The sequence below is a fragment of the Sapajus apella genome, unplaced genomic scaffold, assembly GCF_009761245.1.
Source record: "Sapajus apella isolate SASKATOON/1434 unplaced genomic scaffold, GSC_monkey_1.0 scaffold32, whole genome shotgun sequence".
In the NCBI taxonomy this organism is placed as follows: Eukaryota; Metazoa; Chordata; class Mammalia; order Primates; family Cebidae; genus Sapajus; species Sapajus apella.
In genome coordinates this window covers 22,684,574-22,702,526 of record NW_022436972.1, presented here as the reverse complement: position 1 = coordinate 22,702,526, position 17,953 = coordinate 22,684,574, and the positions used below count along the sequence as shown (strand labels likewise).

General features: G+C 42.7%; 1 protein-coding gene across 15 annotated transcripts in view; it reads right to left on the bottom strand.

Moving 5' to 3' along the window:
* The window catches only part of ENOX1 (ecto-NOX disulfide-thiol exchanger 1), a 619,252-nt gene that overhangs the window by 13,531 nt on the left and 587,768 nt on the right, over positions 1-17,953 (bottom strand). For all 15 annotated transcript variants that reach the window (XM_032294769.1, XM_032294762.1, XM_032294766.1 and 12 more), the window contains one exon: positions 16,324-16,409. In XM_032294769.1, the coding sequence (XP_032150660.1) occupies positions 16,324-16,409 (86 nt within the window). The remainder of the gene's footprint in view (positions 1-16,323; positions 16,410-17,953) is intronic.

Genomic DNA, 17,953 nt, shown 5'->3' with positions numbered 1-17,953 from the left:
TACAAGCTACCATCAGAAAATACTATAAACAACCTTTATTCAAATGAACCAGGAAATCTAGAAGAAATGGATAAATTCCTGGACACAACCTCCCAAGACTAAACCAGGATGAAGTTGAATCCCTGAATAGACCAATAACAAGGTTTGGAATGGAGGCAGCAATTAATATCCTACCAACCAAAAAAAGTACAGGACCAGATGGGTTCAGAGCAGAATTCTACCAGAGGTACAAAGAGGAGCTGGTACCATTCCTTCTGAAACTATTCCAAACAACAGAAAAAGAAGGAAACCTCCCTAACTCATTTTATGAGGCCAACATCATCCTGATAGCAAAGTCTGGCAGAGACATAACTAAAAAAGAATATTTCGGGCCAATATCCATGATGAACATTGATTGAAAATCCTCAATAAAATACTGGCAAAACTGAATCCAACAGTACCTCAAAAAGCTTATCCATCATGATCAAGTCAGCTTCATCCATGAAATGCAAGGCTGGTTCAACATACGCAAATCTATAAATGTAATCCATCACATAAACAGAAGCAAAGACAAAAAAACCATGATTATGTCAGTAGACACAGAGAAGGCCTTTGACAAAATTCAACAGCACTTTATGCTAAAAACTCTCAATAAACTAGGTATTGATGGAATGTATTTCAAAATAGTAAGAGCTATTTATGACAAACCCACAGCCAGTATCATACTGAATAGACAAAAACTGGAAGCATTCCCTTTGAAAACCAGCACAAGACAAGGATGCCCTCTCTCACCACTCCTATTCAACACAGTATTGGATGTTCTGACCAGGGCAATCAGGCAAGAAAAAGAAATAAAGGTATTCAATTAGGAAAAGAGGAAGTCAATTTGTCTCTATTTGCAGATAACATGATTGTATATTTAGAAGACCCCATCTTCTCAGCCCAAAATCTCCTTAAGCAGATAAGCAACTTCAGCAAAGTCTCACGATACAAAATCAATGCGCAAAAGTCACAAGTATTCCTATACGTCAATGACAGAGAGTCAAATCATGAATAAATTCCCATTCACAGTTGCTACAATGAGAATACAATACCTAGGAATACAACTAACAAGGGATGTGAAGGACCTCTTCAAGGAGAACTACAAAGCACTGCTCAAGGAAATAAGAGCACAAACAAAAGGAAAAACATTCCATGCTTATGGTTAGGAAGAATCAATATCATGAAAATAGCAATACTGCCCAAAGTAATTTATAGATTCAGTGATATCCCCATCAAGCTACCATTGATTTTCTTCACAGAATTGGAGAAAACCACACTAAACTTCATATGGAACCAAAAAAGAGCCCACATAGCCAAGACAATCCTATGCAAAAAAACCCCTGAAAAAAACAAAAAAAATAAAAACAAAGCTGGAGGCATCACGCTACCTAACTTCAAACAAGGCTTGAAGTTTTGATTAATGTAGCCTATTACAAGGCTACATTAATCAAAACAGCATGGTACTGGTACCAAAACAGAGATAGAGATCTACAGAACAGAACAGAGGGCTCAGAAATAATGCCACACATCTACAACCATCTGATCTTTGACAAACCTGACAAAAACAAGCAATGGGGAAAGGATTCCCTATTTAATAAATGGTGTTGGGAAAAATGGCTAGCCATATGCAGAAAGCTGAAACTGGATCCCTTCCTTATATCTCATGCAAAAATTAACTCAAGGTAGATTAAAGATTTAAACATAAGACCTAACACCATAAAAACCCTGGAAGAAAACCTAGGTAATACGATTCAGGACATAGGCATGAGCAAGGACTTCATGACTAAAACACCAAAGGCAATGGCAACAAAAGCCAAAATAGACAAATGGGATCTAATTAAACTAAAGAGCTTCTGCACAGGAAAAGAAACTATCATCAGAGTGAAAAAGCAACCAACAGAATGGGAAAAATTTTTGCAATCTACCCATTTGACAAAGGACTAATATTATGTATTAAGAAAGAATGTAGGAAGAACTGAAACACATTTACAAGAAAAAACAACCCCATCAAAAAGTGGGCAAAGGATATGAACAGATACTTGTCAAAAGGAGACATTTATGCAGCCAACACACATATGAAAAAAAGCTAATCATCACTATCATTAGAAAAATGCAAATCAAAACCACATTGAGATACCATCTCACACCAGTTAGAATGGCGATCATTAAAAAAGTCAGGAAACAACAGATGCTGAGAGGATGTAGAGAAATAGGAATGCTTATACAGTGTTGGTGGGAGTGTAAATTAGTTCAACCATTGTGGAAGACTGTGGTGATTCCTCAAGAATCTAGAACTAGAAATACCATTTGATCCAGCAATCCCATTACTGGGTATATAGCCAAAGGATTATAAATCATTCTCTTATGAAGACACATACACATGTATGTGTATTGCAGCACTGTTCACAATAGCAAAGACTTGGAAGCAACCCAAATGCCCATCAATGGTAGACTGGATCAGGAAAATGTGGCACATAAACACCATGGAATACTATGCAGCCATAAAAAAGGATGAGTTCCTGTCCTTTACAGGGAAGGACATGAAACTGGAAACCACCATTCTCAGCAACTGACACAAGAACAGAAAACCAAACACCACATGTTCTCACTCATAAGTGGGTGTTGAACAATGAGAACACATGGATACAGCAGAAGGGGAACAGCACACACCAGGACCTATCAGGGGGTCAGGGGCTAGGGGATGGATAGCTGAGGGTTAGGGGATGGAGGGATAGCATTAAGAGAAATGCCTAATGTAGATGACAGCATGATGGATGTAGCAAACCACCATGACACATGTATACCTATGTAACCATGTTTTGCACATGTACCCTGGAACTTAAAGTAAAATTAAAAAAAACAAAACAAAACTGAGGCCTCAAGAGACTCAGTAACTCTCATAGGGTAACACAGGAATTAAGTGTGGACCAGACCTCCTGGCTGTGGCGCCTTGTTCTTAGCCAACCTTGCGCACCTCCACCAGGGAGGGGACCATCTCGTAAGGACAGGAAATAATTCTCTTTGTCACTGCTTCTCTGGTCCTGAGTGGGTGTGGGTGCCATGAGAGGCATCTGTGTACAGGAGGGCAGGGCTCCTCTGTGATGAATAGTATAAGAGTGATATCAACATCAACAACAAAAACTGAAAATTCCTAAGTCACCTGGCTCACAAACATTCATATTGCTGATGCTTGGGCACCCCACATGAACGATCCACCAAAACAGTAAGGAAATCATGGGAAGTCTTGACTAGCATGTACTGAAATGTGGCAACATCTTGTTTTCCATGGTGTCTTTAGAGCTGAGCCTTGACTTTAACCACAAAACAAGCAGGACAAGGCTTTCAGCAGGAGAGAGGTAGCTTACCCTCAACTGAGCCTTCACTGCAGGAAAGGGAAGAGTACGTGCTTTACCTGCATTAATCTCATCAGAAAGCTCATTCAACAAGCAAGTGTACCCGTCACTTGCTGGAATAAAGAAAAAGAGACAAAAAAGGTTTGGATCACTGTGATAGATCATTCGTTAACCTCTTCCTTTGTTAACCTCTTCCAGTTTAGTAACCAGTTAAGTAACCAGTCACTTAACTTCTTTGGGGCTTGTTTCTCATTTGCAAGACAAAGGAATTGGAAACAAACACACACAATGCCCTGATGGCTTGGTATAACTGCTGGCCTCTCCATATCCTAGTTTTTGTTTTAGGGCAAGCCATTCAAAATTCATTTGTCAATTAGGTTGTGGCAAAGATCTCAAAATGAGAGGATGTGATAGGTCTTTTGTGCACTTTAAAGCACAAAACAAATAACAGTCCCCACTTTAGTAGCACTTACTGTGTGCCAGATACTGTTCTGGAATGCTTTTCATCTACTAAGTCATTTAATGCGGACAATAACCCCCCAAAACCCATTTTACAAATGGTGAAATTTCAGCACAGAGATAGATATTAAATAAGCTACCCAAGGTCAAACAGCTAAGAAGTAGTGAAACTGGGATTTGAAATCCTCATAATTACTTAATACATACTTCAGATTTTGAGAAAGCAAGAAATTAGTATAATGGGAATTAATCTCTAATGTATTAGCTGTAATTTCTGTTGATAGTGTTAACAGCTGGATTCTGCCATAAAGATGCAAATAATATAGAGTTGTGTCATAACTATGGAGGAGACCACTTCAAATGAAATCCTATCTATCTAAAGTATCCATTTAATAAGACTCTCAGCAGCTGGGCATGCTGGCTCACACCTATAATCCCAGCATTTTGGGAAGCCAAGGTGAGAGGATCACTTGAGCCCAAGAGTTTGAGACCAGCCTAGGCAGCATAGAGAGACCCAGTCTCTACAAAACATACAAAAATTAGCTGATATGGCCAGGCGCGGTGGCTCATGCCTATAATCCAGCACTTTAGGAGGCCATGGTGGGTGGATCACAAGGTCAAGACATCAAGACCATCCTGGCCAACATGTTGAAACCCCATCTCTACTAAAAACACAAAAATTATCTGGGCGTGGTGGCACGCACCTGGGACAAGTAGTCCCAGCTACTTGGGAGGCTGAGGCAGGAGAATTGCTGGAACCCAGGAGATGGAGACTGCAGTGAGCCAAGATTGCACCATTGCTCTCCAGCCAGGGCAACAGAGTGAAGACTCCATTTAAAAAAAAAAAAAAGGCTGATACGGTGGCACATCCCTGTGGTTCCAGCAACTTGGGAGACTGAGGCAAGAGGATCCCTTCAGCACAGGAATTACAGGCTGCAGTGAGCTGTGATCACTCCACTGCACTCTAGCTTGGGTGACAGAGTGAGACCCTGTCACAAGAAAGAAAGAATCTCAGCTAATTCTAGAAGAATGTCTTAAAGTTCCTTAAAGATATTTATATCTCATGACAGAAGAAACATCAAGGAGAAAGCTGTATCAAGTAAGCTAGTTTTATGATTTTCAAACTTCCCCCACCCTGAAAAAATAACCTTTATGATATTTTACCTTTTGGGATTTTTAAGACAAATTCAAGAGAAAATTCAATTTGTCCTCCTTTTTTCACCCTATGACAAAAGAATTTTTACTTTTCAAAGATTTCCACTTCAATTCTATTCTCTTCCTAATAATTTGTCAGCTACTATCATTTTGCCATCACAATATCCTTTGCCTTCTCATCAGTACATTCTTTGTCTTGAGAATTCAGAGTCTGGAGTCATCACGTGAAACCAAGCACCCAGACCTCACTGGCCAAGCTCTGAATGAAGTTTACCCCTTTCCTCACCTCCTGCGCGATTCTCTTCCTGTAAGGTCTTTTAGGCTGACTCATGGCACCATGGACGCTATGGTAGCCTCTGTGACGTACACAGACACTCCAGATGAGTTCCTGGAACTAGATAGTCTGAAGTAACTGGAAGACCACGAAAAGAGGATGAATGATCAACCCTTGCAGCACCTAAGTAACTTGAGACATTCTTTTATTGTTCCTTATTCCCAACTCAACTGATAAGGCAACTGGACTTTGTAACCAACCTTGGTCAACCTCATGACTCCAGACTCTACAGCCTCCTCCCAGCTTGCAAAACCCGCCCTGAATTATAACTTCTGTAACTTTCCACTGCCTACCGCAAACCTATAAAACCAACTTCTACCCCACCCTCCACTGACACTCTTTTCAGACAGCCTGCATGCACCCGAGTGAAGAAAGCCTGTTTGGGGTGGTCTCTTCATTCAGAGTGCATGTTTTAACATTTGGTGCTGAAACCTGGGACGGGGGAACTCCTACGGGAGACCAAACCCCTGTCCCTGTTCTTCTTGTGCTCCCTCTGTGAAGAGACCTACCTACAACCTAGGCTTATCAGACAAGCCCATGGATCCACTCACCATCCTTAGATTAGATGTAGTGGTCTGCCTCAACTCTCTTCTTTAGCCCTTCTCACTACCTGTCAGCCTCCTTCTCCTTTCAGTTTCATTTTCCTGTCCCTTTCAGTGGAGACAAGAAAGACAGGACTTTCCATGAGGTTCATGACCAGAAAAAATCCTACATAGGTCACGGATCTGGGAAGACAGTCTCCTCTCGGTGACTGATCATTGCAGAGACATCGGCTCTGGTCACTCACTTGCACTCATAGATGATGGATCAGTGTGATCCATTGGTCAGACCTTGGTGTAACCAATTCACCCCAGGTACAGACCAAGGTTTAGTCTGGGATGCCAGCTAAGCTGCTTGGTTGCACTTTCCTTGTTTGTGCTGCTCTTAAGCTGTGGGCAGTCTCTCATCCTCTATTCCTCCCTCCTCTCCCTAAGCCTGTGTTCTAAAACATCTCAAACCCCTCCAGCTATTACCTGACCTAAAACCTAAGCATCTTATTTTCTTCTGCAATACCGCTTGGCCACAATATAAATTGAACAATGGCTCTGAATGGCCAGAAAACTGTATCTTTGATTTTTCTATCCTGCAGGATTGAGACAACTTTTGTCGTAAAATGGGCAAATAGTTTGAAATTCCCTATGTCCAGGCATGTTTTTTTACACTCCAATCCCTCCCTAATATCTGCTCTCAATGCAACCCATCTGAAATTTTCCTTCTCTCCCTTCTGTCTGCCCCTCCTGCCTCTGCCAGTGACCCAGAATCCTCCTTGTCCATCGACCCTTCCGACCTTTCTCCTCCCTGCCTGCCTGAACTAGACCCCAATCTAGGCCCTAACCGCCCCCCCCCCCACTCCAAGAGCCTCCCTCCTCTTCCTCTGGCCACAAACCACCTACTTATGCCCTTCTTGTCACCTCTCCACCTCATACCCGGTCCGGCTTATGGTTTAATACTGTGGCTAAGTCCTCCACCCCTTCCCAACAATTCCCCTTCGAGAGGTGGCTGGAGCCAAAGGCGTAGTTAGGATGCATGTTCCTTTCTCTTTATCTGACCTATCCGAAATCAGCCAATGGTTAGGCTCCTTTTCATCAGATCCTACTAAATATATACAAGAGTTCCAATATTTAACCCAGTTCTATAATCTCACCTGGAGTGACTTAAATGTCATCCTTACTTCTACTCTCACTGCTGAAGAATGCTTAATATTCATTTTATCACCCAATCAGCCCCTGACATTACAAAAAACTACAGAAATTAGAATCTGGCTCTCAAACCCCACACGGGAATTAATCAACCTCACCTTCAAGGTGTTCAATAATAGGGAAGAAGCTGCCCAGCGGCAGCATATCTCAGAACTACAGATGGTTGCTTCTGCCGGAAGACAGACCCCAGCCACACCACTGGCTCAAGACGACTTCAAAGCACCCCTGCCCCTCCTGGACCTTGCTTTAAATGTCAGAAACCTGGCCACGGGGCAAGGAATGCCCACAGCCCGGGATTCCTCCTAAACCCTGCCCCGTCTGTGCAGGGTCCCCACTGGAAGTCGAACTGTCTGACTCATGTTGCTGTTCCTCAGCTTGGCAGCTGAAGACTGACACTGCCAAACATCTCAGAGGCCCCCTGGACCATCACGGACACTGAGCTTTGGGTAACTCTTACGGTGGAGGGTAAGTCCGTCCCCTTTTTAATCAACACGGGGGCCACCTACTCCATGCTGCCTTCTTTTCAAGGATCTGCCTCCTTAGCCTCCATAACTGTTGTGGGAATTGATGGCAAGGCCGCCAGGCCTCTCAAAACTCCTCAAGTCTGGTGTCAATTAGGCGAGAAATCCTTTCCACATTCTTTCCTAATCATCCCCTCTTGTCCAGTTCCCCGTTAGGCCAAGATATACTAACAAAATTGTCTGTCTCCTAACTATTCCTGGGCTACAGCCACACCTCATTGCCACCCTCCTCCGCAAACCCGTACCTCCCTCAGTAGCTTCCCTTATGTCCCCCTACCTTAACCTTAGGGTGCGGGACACCACCTCCCCATCCCTTGCTACAAGTCACTCACCCTTCATCATCCCCTTAAAACGTAACCACCCTTATCCTGCCCAGCACCAGTACCCCATCCCACAGCAGGCTTTAAAAGTCCTAAAGCCTGTTATTACTCACTACAATTACCCTGTCCTACCTGTCCAAAAACCAGACAAATCCTGCAGGGTAGTCTAAGACCTCCACCTCATTAACCAGATTGTACCTCCCATCCATCCTGTTGTACCAAAGCCCTATACCCGCCTATCTTCCATGCTTGCTTCCACAACTCACTATTCTGTTCTTGACCTCAAAAACGCTTTTTTCTAAAGCTCTAATTTCTTCCCCAATCGTTACCTATCTTGGTATAATCTCGATATAATTTGCCAGCACACGTGCTCTTCCTGGCGATCATGTCTGCGTAATCTCCCAAACCCCAATCCCACCCACTAAACAACAGCATCTCTCCTTCCTAGGCGTTGTAGGATACTTTTGCCTCTGGATACCAGGTTTTGCCCCTCTAACCAAACCACTTTATAAACTTATAAAAGGAAACCTATCTGACCCCATAGACCAAAAATCCTCCCCTATTCTTCCTTTTTTCTAAAAACGGCCTTAGAGACTGCTTCTACTTTAGTGCTCCCCAACTCCTCTCAACCCTTCTCTCTCTACACAGCAGAAATAAAAGGCTGTGCCATCAGAATTCTTACACAGGAGCCAGGCACACAGCCTCTAGCCTTTTTATCCAAACAACCTCACAGTCCTGGGCTGGCCCTCATGCCTATGCGCAGCAGCAGTTGCCACCCTGATACTCTTAGAATCCCTCAAAATCACAGGCTATACCCCACTTACCCTCTACAGCTCTCACAACCTCCAGAGTTTAGTTTCCTCTTCACACCTTACACACGTACTGTCTGCCCCTCACCTCCTCCAACTCTATTCACTATTCATTGAAATCCCCACAGTAACCATTGCTGTCGGTCCTGACTTCAGCCCAGCTTCTCACTTAATACCTAACCAAATCCTGAACCCCATGACCATATCTCCCCAATCCATATAGCATCCTCCCCATTTCCCCATCTTTCTTTTTCCTATTCCAGACCCAGACCACACATGGTTTATTGATGGCAGTTCCTCCGAGCCCAGTTGGCTGGCGCTGACCAAAGCTGGCTATGCTGTTGTATCCCACTCATCTATCATGGAGGCTGCCACACTCCCCTCTTCCACCACTTCTCAACAAGCTGAACTGACTGCCTTATCCCGTGCTTTTACTCTTGCCAAAGGACTACATGTCAATAGCTATACTAACTCTAAATACGCCTTCCACATCCTGCACCACCATGCTGCCATATGGGTAGAATGAGGTTTTTTCCCACCACACAGGGGTCCTCTATTATCAATGCCCCCTTAATAAAGGCCCTCCTTAAGGCCACTCTCCTCCCAGTCAAGGCCAGAGTTATCCACTGCAGAGGACACCAAAAACCATCAGATTCTATTGCCCAAGGAAATGCCTTAGGTGACAGAACAGCCAAAGGCGCAGCGGACACCCCAGTATCTCCCCCATAAGACCAGTATTTTCCCTTCTTATCTATCTTCCCCAACTATTCTTCTTCGGAAAACTCGCTTTACCAGTCACTTCCTACACAAGGCAAATGGTTCTTAAACCACGGGAAGCTCCTCCTCCCTGCCTCACAAGCTCATTCTATCCTCTCATCCTTTCACGACTGATTCCATGCAGGATACAAGCCCTGGCTCATCTTTTAGAACCCCTTATTTCTGTTCCATCATGGAAGTCCATCCTCAAAACAATCACATCTCAATGGTCTGTCACTCTACTATTCCTCAGGGCTTTCTCAGACGCCCTCCTTTTCCTACACATCAGGCCTCCAGACCCCTCTTCCTGCCTGCTCATACCTAACCTTGTTAATGAAAGTGAGTGGTTACTTACAGATATCACATACTTCCTCATACACCATGAAAACAAAAGCTCTTCCTCCACAAAGTTACCCTACCAAACCCCACTGCAACCTTCAACAGCCTCAGCCCTTGCTGGTTCCCTTGGCATTTGGGTCCAAAGCCCCAGCCCCTTCAGAACACTTTCTTACATTTTCAGTGTACACTTTCAGTTTTGTCTAAGCCAAGGACTTATTTTCCCTCTGTGGTTCTTCTTCTTATATCTGCCTTCCTACCAACTGGACAGGCACTTGACCCTAGTTTTCCTTACTCCCAAAATTCAGTTTGCCAACAGAGACAAAAGCCTCCCTGTTCCTCTTGTCCCAATATGACACAAGCGGGTCATTCCATTGATCCCCTTACTTCTAGGGTAATTCCTAACCCTAGAAGTTAGGAATTCCTAACCTGCCTATGCACTTGGCACAGACATAGCAGGCCTTACCACCTCAATCATCACCTTCTGTAGCCTCTCTGATGATTTCTCTGCTAGCACTGCAGAATTAACTCAATCACTATCCCTTCTTCAAGCTCAAGTAAATTCCCTAGCTGCAGTTGTGCTCCAAAACCACAGAGGTCTTGATTTACTGACTGCTAAAAAAGGAGATCTTTGCCTATTCCTAAATGAAGAATGTTGTTTTTATGTAAACCAGTGTGGCCTCATATATGATGCCATCAATAGATTAAAAGATAGAGCCCGAAAGCTCACTAATCAGGCAAATGGTTAGTCTGGACCAGGCTGGACTGGCTGGACACTCTATTTGGGTGTCATGGCTTCTTCCAATCCTTAGTCCTCTGATACCTATCTTTTTCCTTCTCTTATTTGCACGCTGTGTTTTCTGATTAATCTCTCAACTCCTACAAAATTGTATATAAGTGATAACCAATCAGTCAATATGACAAATGCTCCTTCTAACAACCCCACAATATCACCCTTTGCCCTGAGATCTTCCAGCAATCTAAATTCTTTCCTATTTTTAGGTTTCCATGCCACCCATAATCCTGCTTGAAGAAGCCCTGAGAAACATTGCCCCATCACCCTTCTGTGCTGGCCTTCCTAATATTCCACTGCCCTCCACTCTTCATTTCCTTTTCCTTTATATTACTAATATAAAAAGACAGCAATGTAAGGTCTTTTAGGCTGACTGATGGTGCCATGGATGCCACAATAGCCTCTGTGACCTGTGTGGGCACTCCAGATGAGTTCCTGGAACTAGAAAATCTGAAGTAACCAGAAGACCACAAAAAGGGGAAGAATGATCAACCCCTGCAGCGCCTAATTAACTTGAGACATTCTTCTATTGTTCCTTATTCCCGACTCAACTGATAAGGCAACTGGACTTTGTAACTGACCTTGGTCAAACTCGTGACTTCAAACCCTATGACCCACTCCCAGCTTGCAAAAACCATCCTAACCTGTAACTTCTGTAACTTTCCACTGCCTACCCCAAACCTATAAAACCAACTCCTATCCCACCACTCTCTGCTGACTCTCTTTTTGGACTCGGCCCACCTGTACCCAGGTGAATAAACAGCCATGTTGCTCACACAAAGCCTGTTTGGAGAGTCTCTTCATTCAGAGCATGCATTTTAACACTTCCCTGAATCACTTCTGAGACCAGGGATTCTCTCTAAGCTCCTGTTCCTATTCACAGATGGAGCCCTGGGGTTCAGGGAAAAGCTGTTGCTTGCCTAGCAGGTAAGTGAAGGGGTAGAATTTGGAACAGGGCCTCTGAATCTGGCCCTGCTTTCAGAGCGATGCAGTCCCTCACTCCCAAGCGTATCATGAGGAGATTGTAATACACGTGGTTAAGAGACCACTGTGCAGCACTGTGATAGAGGTTAGAGACAGGTGCCATGACTATGAAATCTTTTTCCCATATACCATGCATTTAGTATTCTAGCAAGTGGAGAAGATAGCCATAACCCTGAAGTTTTGATTACTCTCTTACCCAGCTGGCTTTTTTTCCAAGAAATTTGTGACTTATATATTTTCAATGTTTGATACTGTCATTGGATTCTTCTACCTCTTTTTTGTGAAACTTTCTTACACTTTTAGGAAGGATTTATTTGCTATAATTACAAAAAAAAAGCAAGCAAACATGAGAAGGAAAAAAAAGGCTCTGTGTAACCAAGGAGTTTGTGTGGTGTTAACACCACAGAGGTCGTTTATAAAATCTGCCTGATTTATTTTCTAATTTGCTGACTCTAGGCCAAGCCCGCTGCCTCCTGGCCCGGTCTCTAAGCACATGTACAAATGGACACAAGCAGATGCAAATCAGTTTGTTGTCATCATGGTTGGCTCCAGATCCCACATCATCAGGCAAGGGAAGCCCGGTGAAGCGGGGCTCCAATTTGGGGCACTGAAAAGACTGGCAGAGGCCGGAGCATCAGGGAAGCCATTTGAAAACCGGACTTCATTACATGGGCAAAACTGACTTTGCACCTTCAATGCACATTTAAATTTTGTTCATACTTCACATCCTGGGCAGGGCATAGTGCTGGCACACACAGACACCTTGCAATAAATGTTCACAGAGAAATACAAAACGTAGATGGGGCAAAGGGAGGGAAGGAAGGAAGGGAGAAAGAAGGAAAAGAGGAAAGAAGATAACAAGTCAGGAATTCAAAGGAGTGAAGCAAGAAACTGGTAGAGGAAGGGAAGAGGGGAGGAAAAAAGAAAGTGATAAAAGAAGATAAACAGGAGAGAATTAAAAGGAGAAGAGAATATGGAAGGAAAATGAGGGAAGGAAGGATAGAAGAAAGGGTGGGTAGAAAGAAGAGAAAGGAAATAAATGTAGCAATGTTAGCTAAAGCATTCCAGAGGAAAGCCACCAGAAGAAGCATGGACTCGAGGATACCTTACTATTAATCATGACTCTCACAGACTTTACCCTTCTCTAACTCCTGTCTCACAAAGTATCTTCCCTACCCAATTTAGCACTTCATTAGCTCACCTCTGATTCCCAAGTTATTTCATAACTGGGCTACAAGCTTGTTGAGAACATGGTTCTAACTTAGATTTCTTTTGTATACTGACCATCTCCTGTTCTTGTCTGGTCCCTAATACAGTGCTGGGTACATGAAAAGCAATGAGTTATCCCAGCATTCATTAGGTCCCTGCCAACCTTACCAACTTCTCTCACTGTGGTGTGCAACTTCTTTTTTGTTCTTTATGTAGTCAAGAGTAACAGTACTTCCGTATTGTTATCTCTGCTGTCATATATTTTCCAGAAGTGCCATAATATCTAAAAAACACATTCATTATAGTCTGTCTAAAGAATCACTCGTTGATATTACTGTGACAGGTTGTTCTTAAGGAGAACCCCAGAATATGCATACTATTAAAGATCTTTCAGGTGAGCAATTTCACAAACACTACTAAGAACTTTTCACCCACCCTCACCACCTGGCTAGATCCTGGGAAAGAATGCCATCCAATTAAAGCAGGATTTGAATCTCCTTTCCATAGCCAAGACATTTAAATTTTGTGTTTGCAGAGGTAGCATGCAAGTGATTTTTCCCCTCTGGTGGGAAATGCAACACATGCCCATGACCTCCCAAGCTGGTCATGGTGGTGTCGTGCCAAAATAGCAGGTCCTTCTATATCCTCAAACCTCTGTGGCCACATTACACCGAGTCTGGTTTTCAGAACTAAATTCTCCTCACTGTGGGCCTTGGAATGAAGCTGCAGGTGTGTAGAGGGGGCAACCAGACACACTTGTAAAACTGAGCCTTCATCTCCTAAAGGATAGATAAACAGGGAAGAGCAGACAGATCCCTCCTCTTGACTGTAAGAAGTATTCATATGCTAATGCTTAAGTCAAACGTGTCTTCTGGGCTGCTTAGGACAGACAAGAAGTTGGGCCCGATGGGTCCTGGGGCTGACATAGAAGATTGCATTGATCAGAAACCATTTTCACGATAGTGTTGCCTGTTTTGAAGAGTTTGCCTGCTGTGCTCTGGGCATGATTTTTGACTCAGCAAAGCTTCAGAAGCCATCGCCCCCCTAGCCCTTGCCCTGTCTTCCTCTGAATCAATCTTTCTGACTTTTTCAAGTGTTTCTGATACAAGAGAACTGAGTGAATGAGAGTGGGTAACTTAGAAAAGACCAAGAAGAGAAATATGCAAATGTCATTATCAAGAGCAGGAATAATATTTAACTGGAAAATAGCCTATTATGGGGCTATATGGTTTTAGGAAGCCATGTGCAATGTACATGCCCAGGATAATTTAAATGAATTCCTTCCATTTGTAGTCATTAGTATGCCCATATGTAGCCTTTCAGGAAATCCTAACAACAGTGACATTTATTGGACTGGGTTGAGCCTGCTTTCCCTGTTCTCATCAGTACAGGGTGGGCACTGGATTTTGCTCTCTGGGTTAAAAAGTCTAAATATCCTCTCAGCTTCAATGGAATAGAAAGAACATGTGGTCTGATCCCTTGTCCCCAGCAGTTTTAGAGCACTTTTCAATATACTTTCTACCCTAGGCATGAGGAGGAAACCTGACAGCCCTGCTGGGCATTTCATTTAGGAGATGGAGGGCTATCTGGGGGTACACAGGGGACACCTCATGTGTTTCCTCTGTGAGGGAAATACTTTCATCATCTTCCAAAATAAAAGTACCAGTCTGACAAGATGCAATTCCCTTTACTGAATCCCATCCAGTAAGGCCCATCATCTAATGGCCAGTGACCAGGCATATGAATTCTCTCTCCTCAGAGACTGATAAGGGAGTCACAAATCTATTCCTTGAGCCCTGAGGATAAGAATAAAACAAGAACTCTCACACCTCCCCCCCACCACAAATCAATTCATTATTTATCAATCCCTTCCCATTCCTAGGAGATGATTTTACACACGCGCGTGCGCACGCACATACACACTTCACTGGTGATCATCATAGATGTCAGCCTGTGATGATGGCGTGGAGAAAACAGACTCCTGAAATTCTTTGATAAAAATTACAAGTGGATTCTTGGCTATTTCAATTCCTACTAAAACAACAACCGCTTCTCAACAAAGACATCCCACTTGGGACTTCCAGAAAGAGAACAGAAATGTCAACAATACAGGGGAAGGATGGTAGCAACAATAGGAATCATTTCTTAAGGGCCTTTTCTCTGCCAAACACAGTGGTGCAAGCAGTGTTTTGTTTAATCCTCTAGGCAAAGGTGGCGGTGATATTAAGGAACAATGGTACTAGTGAAGGGGAAACAACAGCAGAGAAATCCTTCAAATCTGAATTACAGCAAAGGAACATTGTGCAGCAAGTCCTTCTCATTTCATCTGAGTTTAACAGGAACGTTTTCATGTTAAAGGGGAAACCACAGAGAAAACAACATGATTCTGAACCTCAAGAATTTAAAAATCCTCTAACTCCTTTCACCCTGTTTTGTTCTACTCTGTCATAAAAGGCATGAGTCTGTTTGACCGAAGATTCCTCTCAAAGGGGAAGTTAGATTCATTTAAGAGGTTAAACAGTTTTGGGATCATGTATTGGGAAGATTATTTGAATCAAAATAAGAACACAAGGTAGTCATTCGATGCATGCTAGCTAGCCATTGAAAATTGAGCATGGTTTATCTGTGTCTGTTCAGGGACATAGCACTGCAGGCTGCTGGTCTGGTTGTACCAATCCCATGCATTTTTCTGTGCTCTATGGAGGACCTTCTTACTTATTTCCATTTTCCTTCAGGACAAAAATTGACAGGCGACTCACTGGCTTTTCTAGCTTCTGTGTTTTGCTTCTGTGTTCACCCTGCTTCTGGGCTTCCCTAGTATTGGTTAATGATGTTGTTTAATTTTGACGGGGCCCTTCCCTTTGTTCATATGAATTTGACACACAAATCATATTCTTTTTGTCCCTTCTCCTTGGGCATACAAATACTGCAATGGGCTAGGAGTACAGCTCATCTGCAGATGGGAAAAACTGAGCTTCAGGGAGGTGAGGAATGATGTCTGCCTCTGGATGTGAGCCTGAAGGGGTACAGCTGAGAAGAACTTTGTAGTCACTTTTTTCCACTTAGAGAACAATGCTGAAAAACAGCCATTAATACAGCCTTCTTGAGTCATAGAAGATCTGTGTATTATTTGGGATGATCTTTCCTCAATTGTGTGAAGTCCAGAATATTGAATCCCATAAGAATATGGTCTAAGGATAATGCCCTATTAGCCACTCTCACCTGATTTCACCCTTATTTTGGGAACTTTCAGGTGAACTCATACTTTTAAATCTCTCATAAGCTTTTCAAATTAATTTGGCATCTGATGAAAGTCATTATCATTTTGGATAACTGCTTTTCTTTCTACAAAGACAAAAGCAAGCAAAAAGTAGAGAACTATCTGCCAAAAACTGAGGTCATTGTAAAAGAGAAGGGCTGATAAACTCCCAGAGGCTGTTACATCCCTAGTGCAACTCATGAAGAGTCCACCTGCAGCCAGCAATCAACATGCTAAATTTTAGCAATGAAAGTTCACTCGAGCAAAATAATTACCTTGGAGTCCAGTTGCTGCATGTATGACCAAAGATATTCTATATTGGCTCCGAAAGGATGGACATGAAGAAACGTTGATATGATACCTGAATTAAAAAGGCAAACATTGGAAATTATTCAAAGGCAAACAGTCTTCGTTAAATAATGCTATCTAACCCCAGTGACTGTTCTGCCAGACTGAGTTATGGTCTTGCCATTTCCACCAGCCATCAACAAACATTCAATAATAGCACATTCTGAAGACAGTAAGAGTAACATGGCAAACAGAACACTTTATCTCCTGAAATGATAGTAGTTAGCAAAGCTAGACTCTGAGATAATATACAGCTGAATAAAGGTATTTCAAAACAAAGATTCCTGGAAGCATTTCAACTACCAATTTTATGCTTGATTTACCAATATAAAATTATAGTTATTAGAAGGATAAAATTATCTTTTCTTTCCCTCAGTGGACTTTGCAGTATGAAAATGGCTCATACAACTGTGTCAGAAATCACACTGCCTCAAATTTTCCTGATAATTATTACAGTTGCCAGTTATGAAAAGTATTTAATCTATATTTCCCCCAACTGCCATTGAAGGAAGCCCAAATTCTTCCTGAAACATTTGCTGTTTTCCCTGGTTGTTGCTCTTGTTTAAAAGGAGCCAGCTCATTCTCCCCTTCTTGCTGCTGTAATTTACAAGATCATTTTAAAAGGTCAGGGAATGGATGGTTTGGCTGCAGTTTGATTATAAATCATAAGTCTTTTCCATCATGAAAATAAACTGTCGACATTGTACTGACAAATGAAAAGCTGGATGTTGGTGTCAGGAATGAAGTAAAAAGCATTACCTTCCTCTTCTCCCTGCTCCTGGATTCAAAATCAAAATAGTGAACATGAGGAAGTCAACTCCATAGACTATAGACTGTTTTTTGTTAAGAAGTTGTGCTCTTGCTATTCACAATAGCAGAAACACGGAATCAGCTCAGGTGTTCATCAGTGGTGGATTGGATAAAGAAACTGTGGTATATATACACCATGGAATTCTATGCAGCCATAAAAAAGAATGAAATCATGCCCTTTGAGGCAACATCAGTACAGCTGGAAGCCATTATCCTAAGTGAACTAGTGCAGAAATAAAACCAAATATTCCCTGTTCTTGTAAGTGGGAGCTTAGTACTCATGGACATAAGAAGGGGAACAGGAGACATTGGGGACTGCTAGAGGTGGGAGACAGGGACGAGGGTAAGGCCTGAGAATCTACCAATTAGGGATAATGCTCATTACCAGGAAGATGGGTTCAGTCATGCCCCAAACCTTAGAATCATGCAATAGGCCTCTGTAACAATCCTGCATATGTACCCCTGGATTCTAAAATAAAAGTTGAAAAAGAAAAAAAAGAAAAGTTGTGCTCAGACTGATAGTTTTTAGCATTCTATTAAACAGGTTTCACAGGTTTCAAGATGAATAAACGTGAGGGTAAGCCTTCATGTTCTGATTTTTGTGAGCCTTCATGCTTGGAAAGCCAAAGGTCACAGGGCAGACCCTCAACCTGAATGAAATGCAATCTGGGTGGGCACAGGTGCACCATTCTTGTACTAGGTCATCCTATATTTGTAGGTGACCTTGAATTGATCTGCCATAGGGTT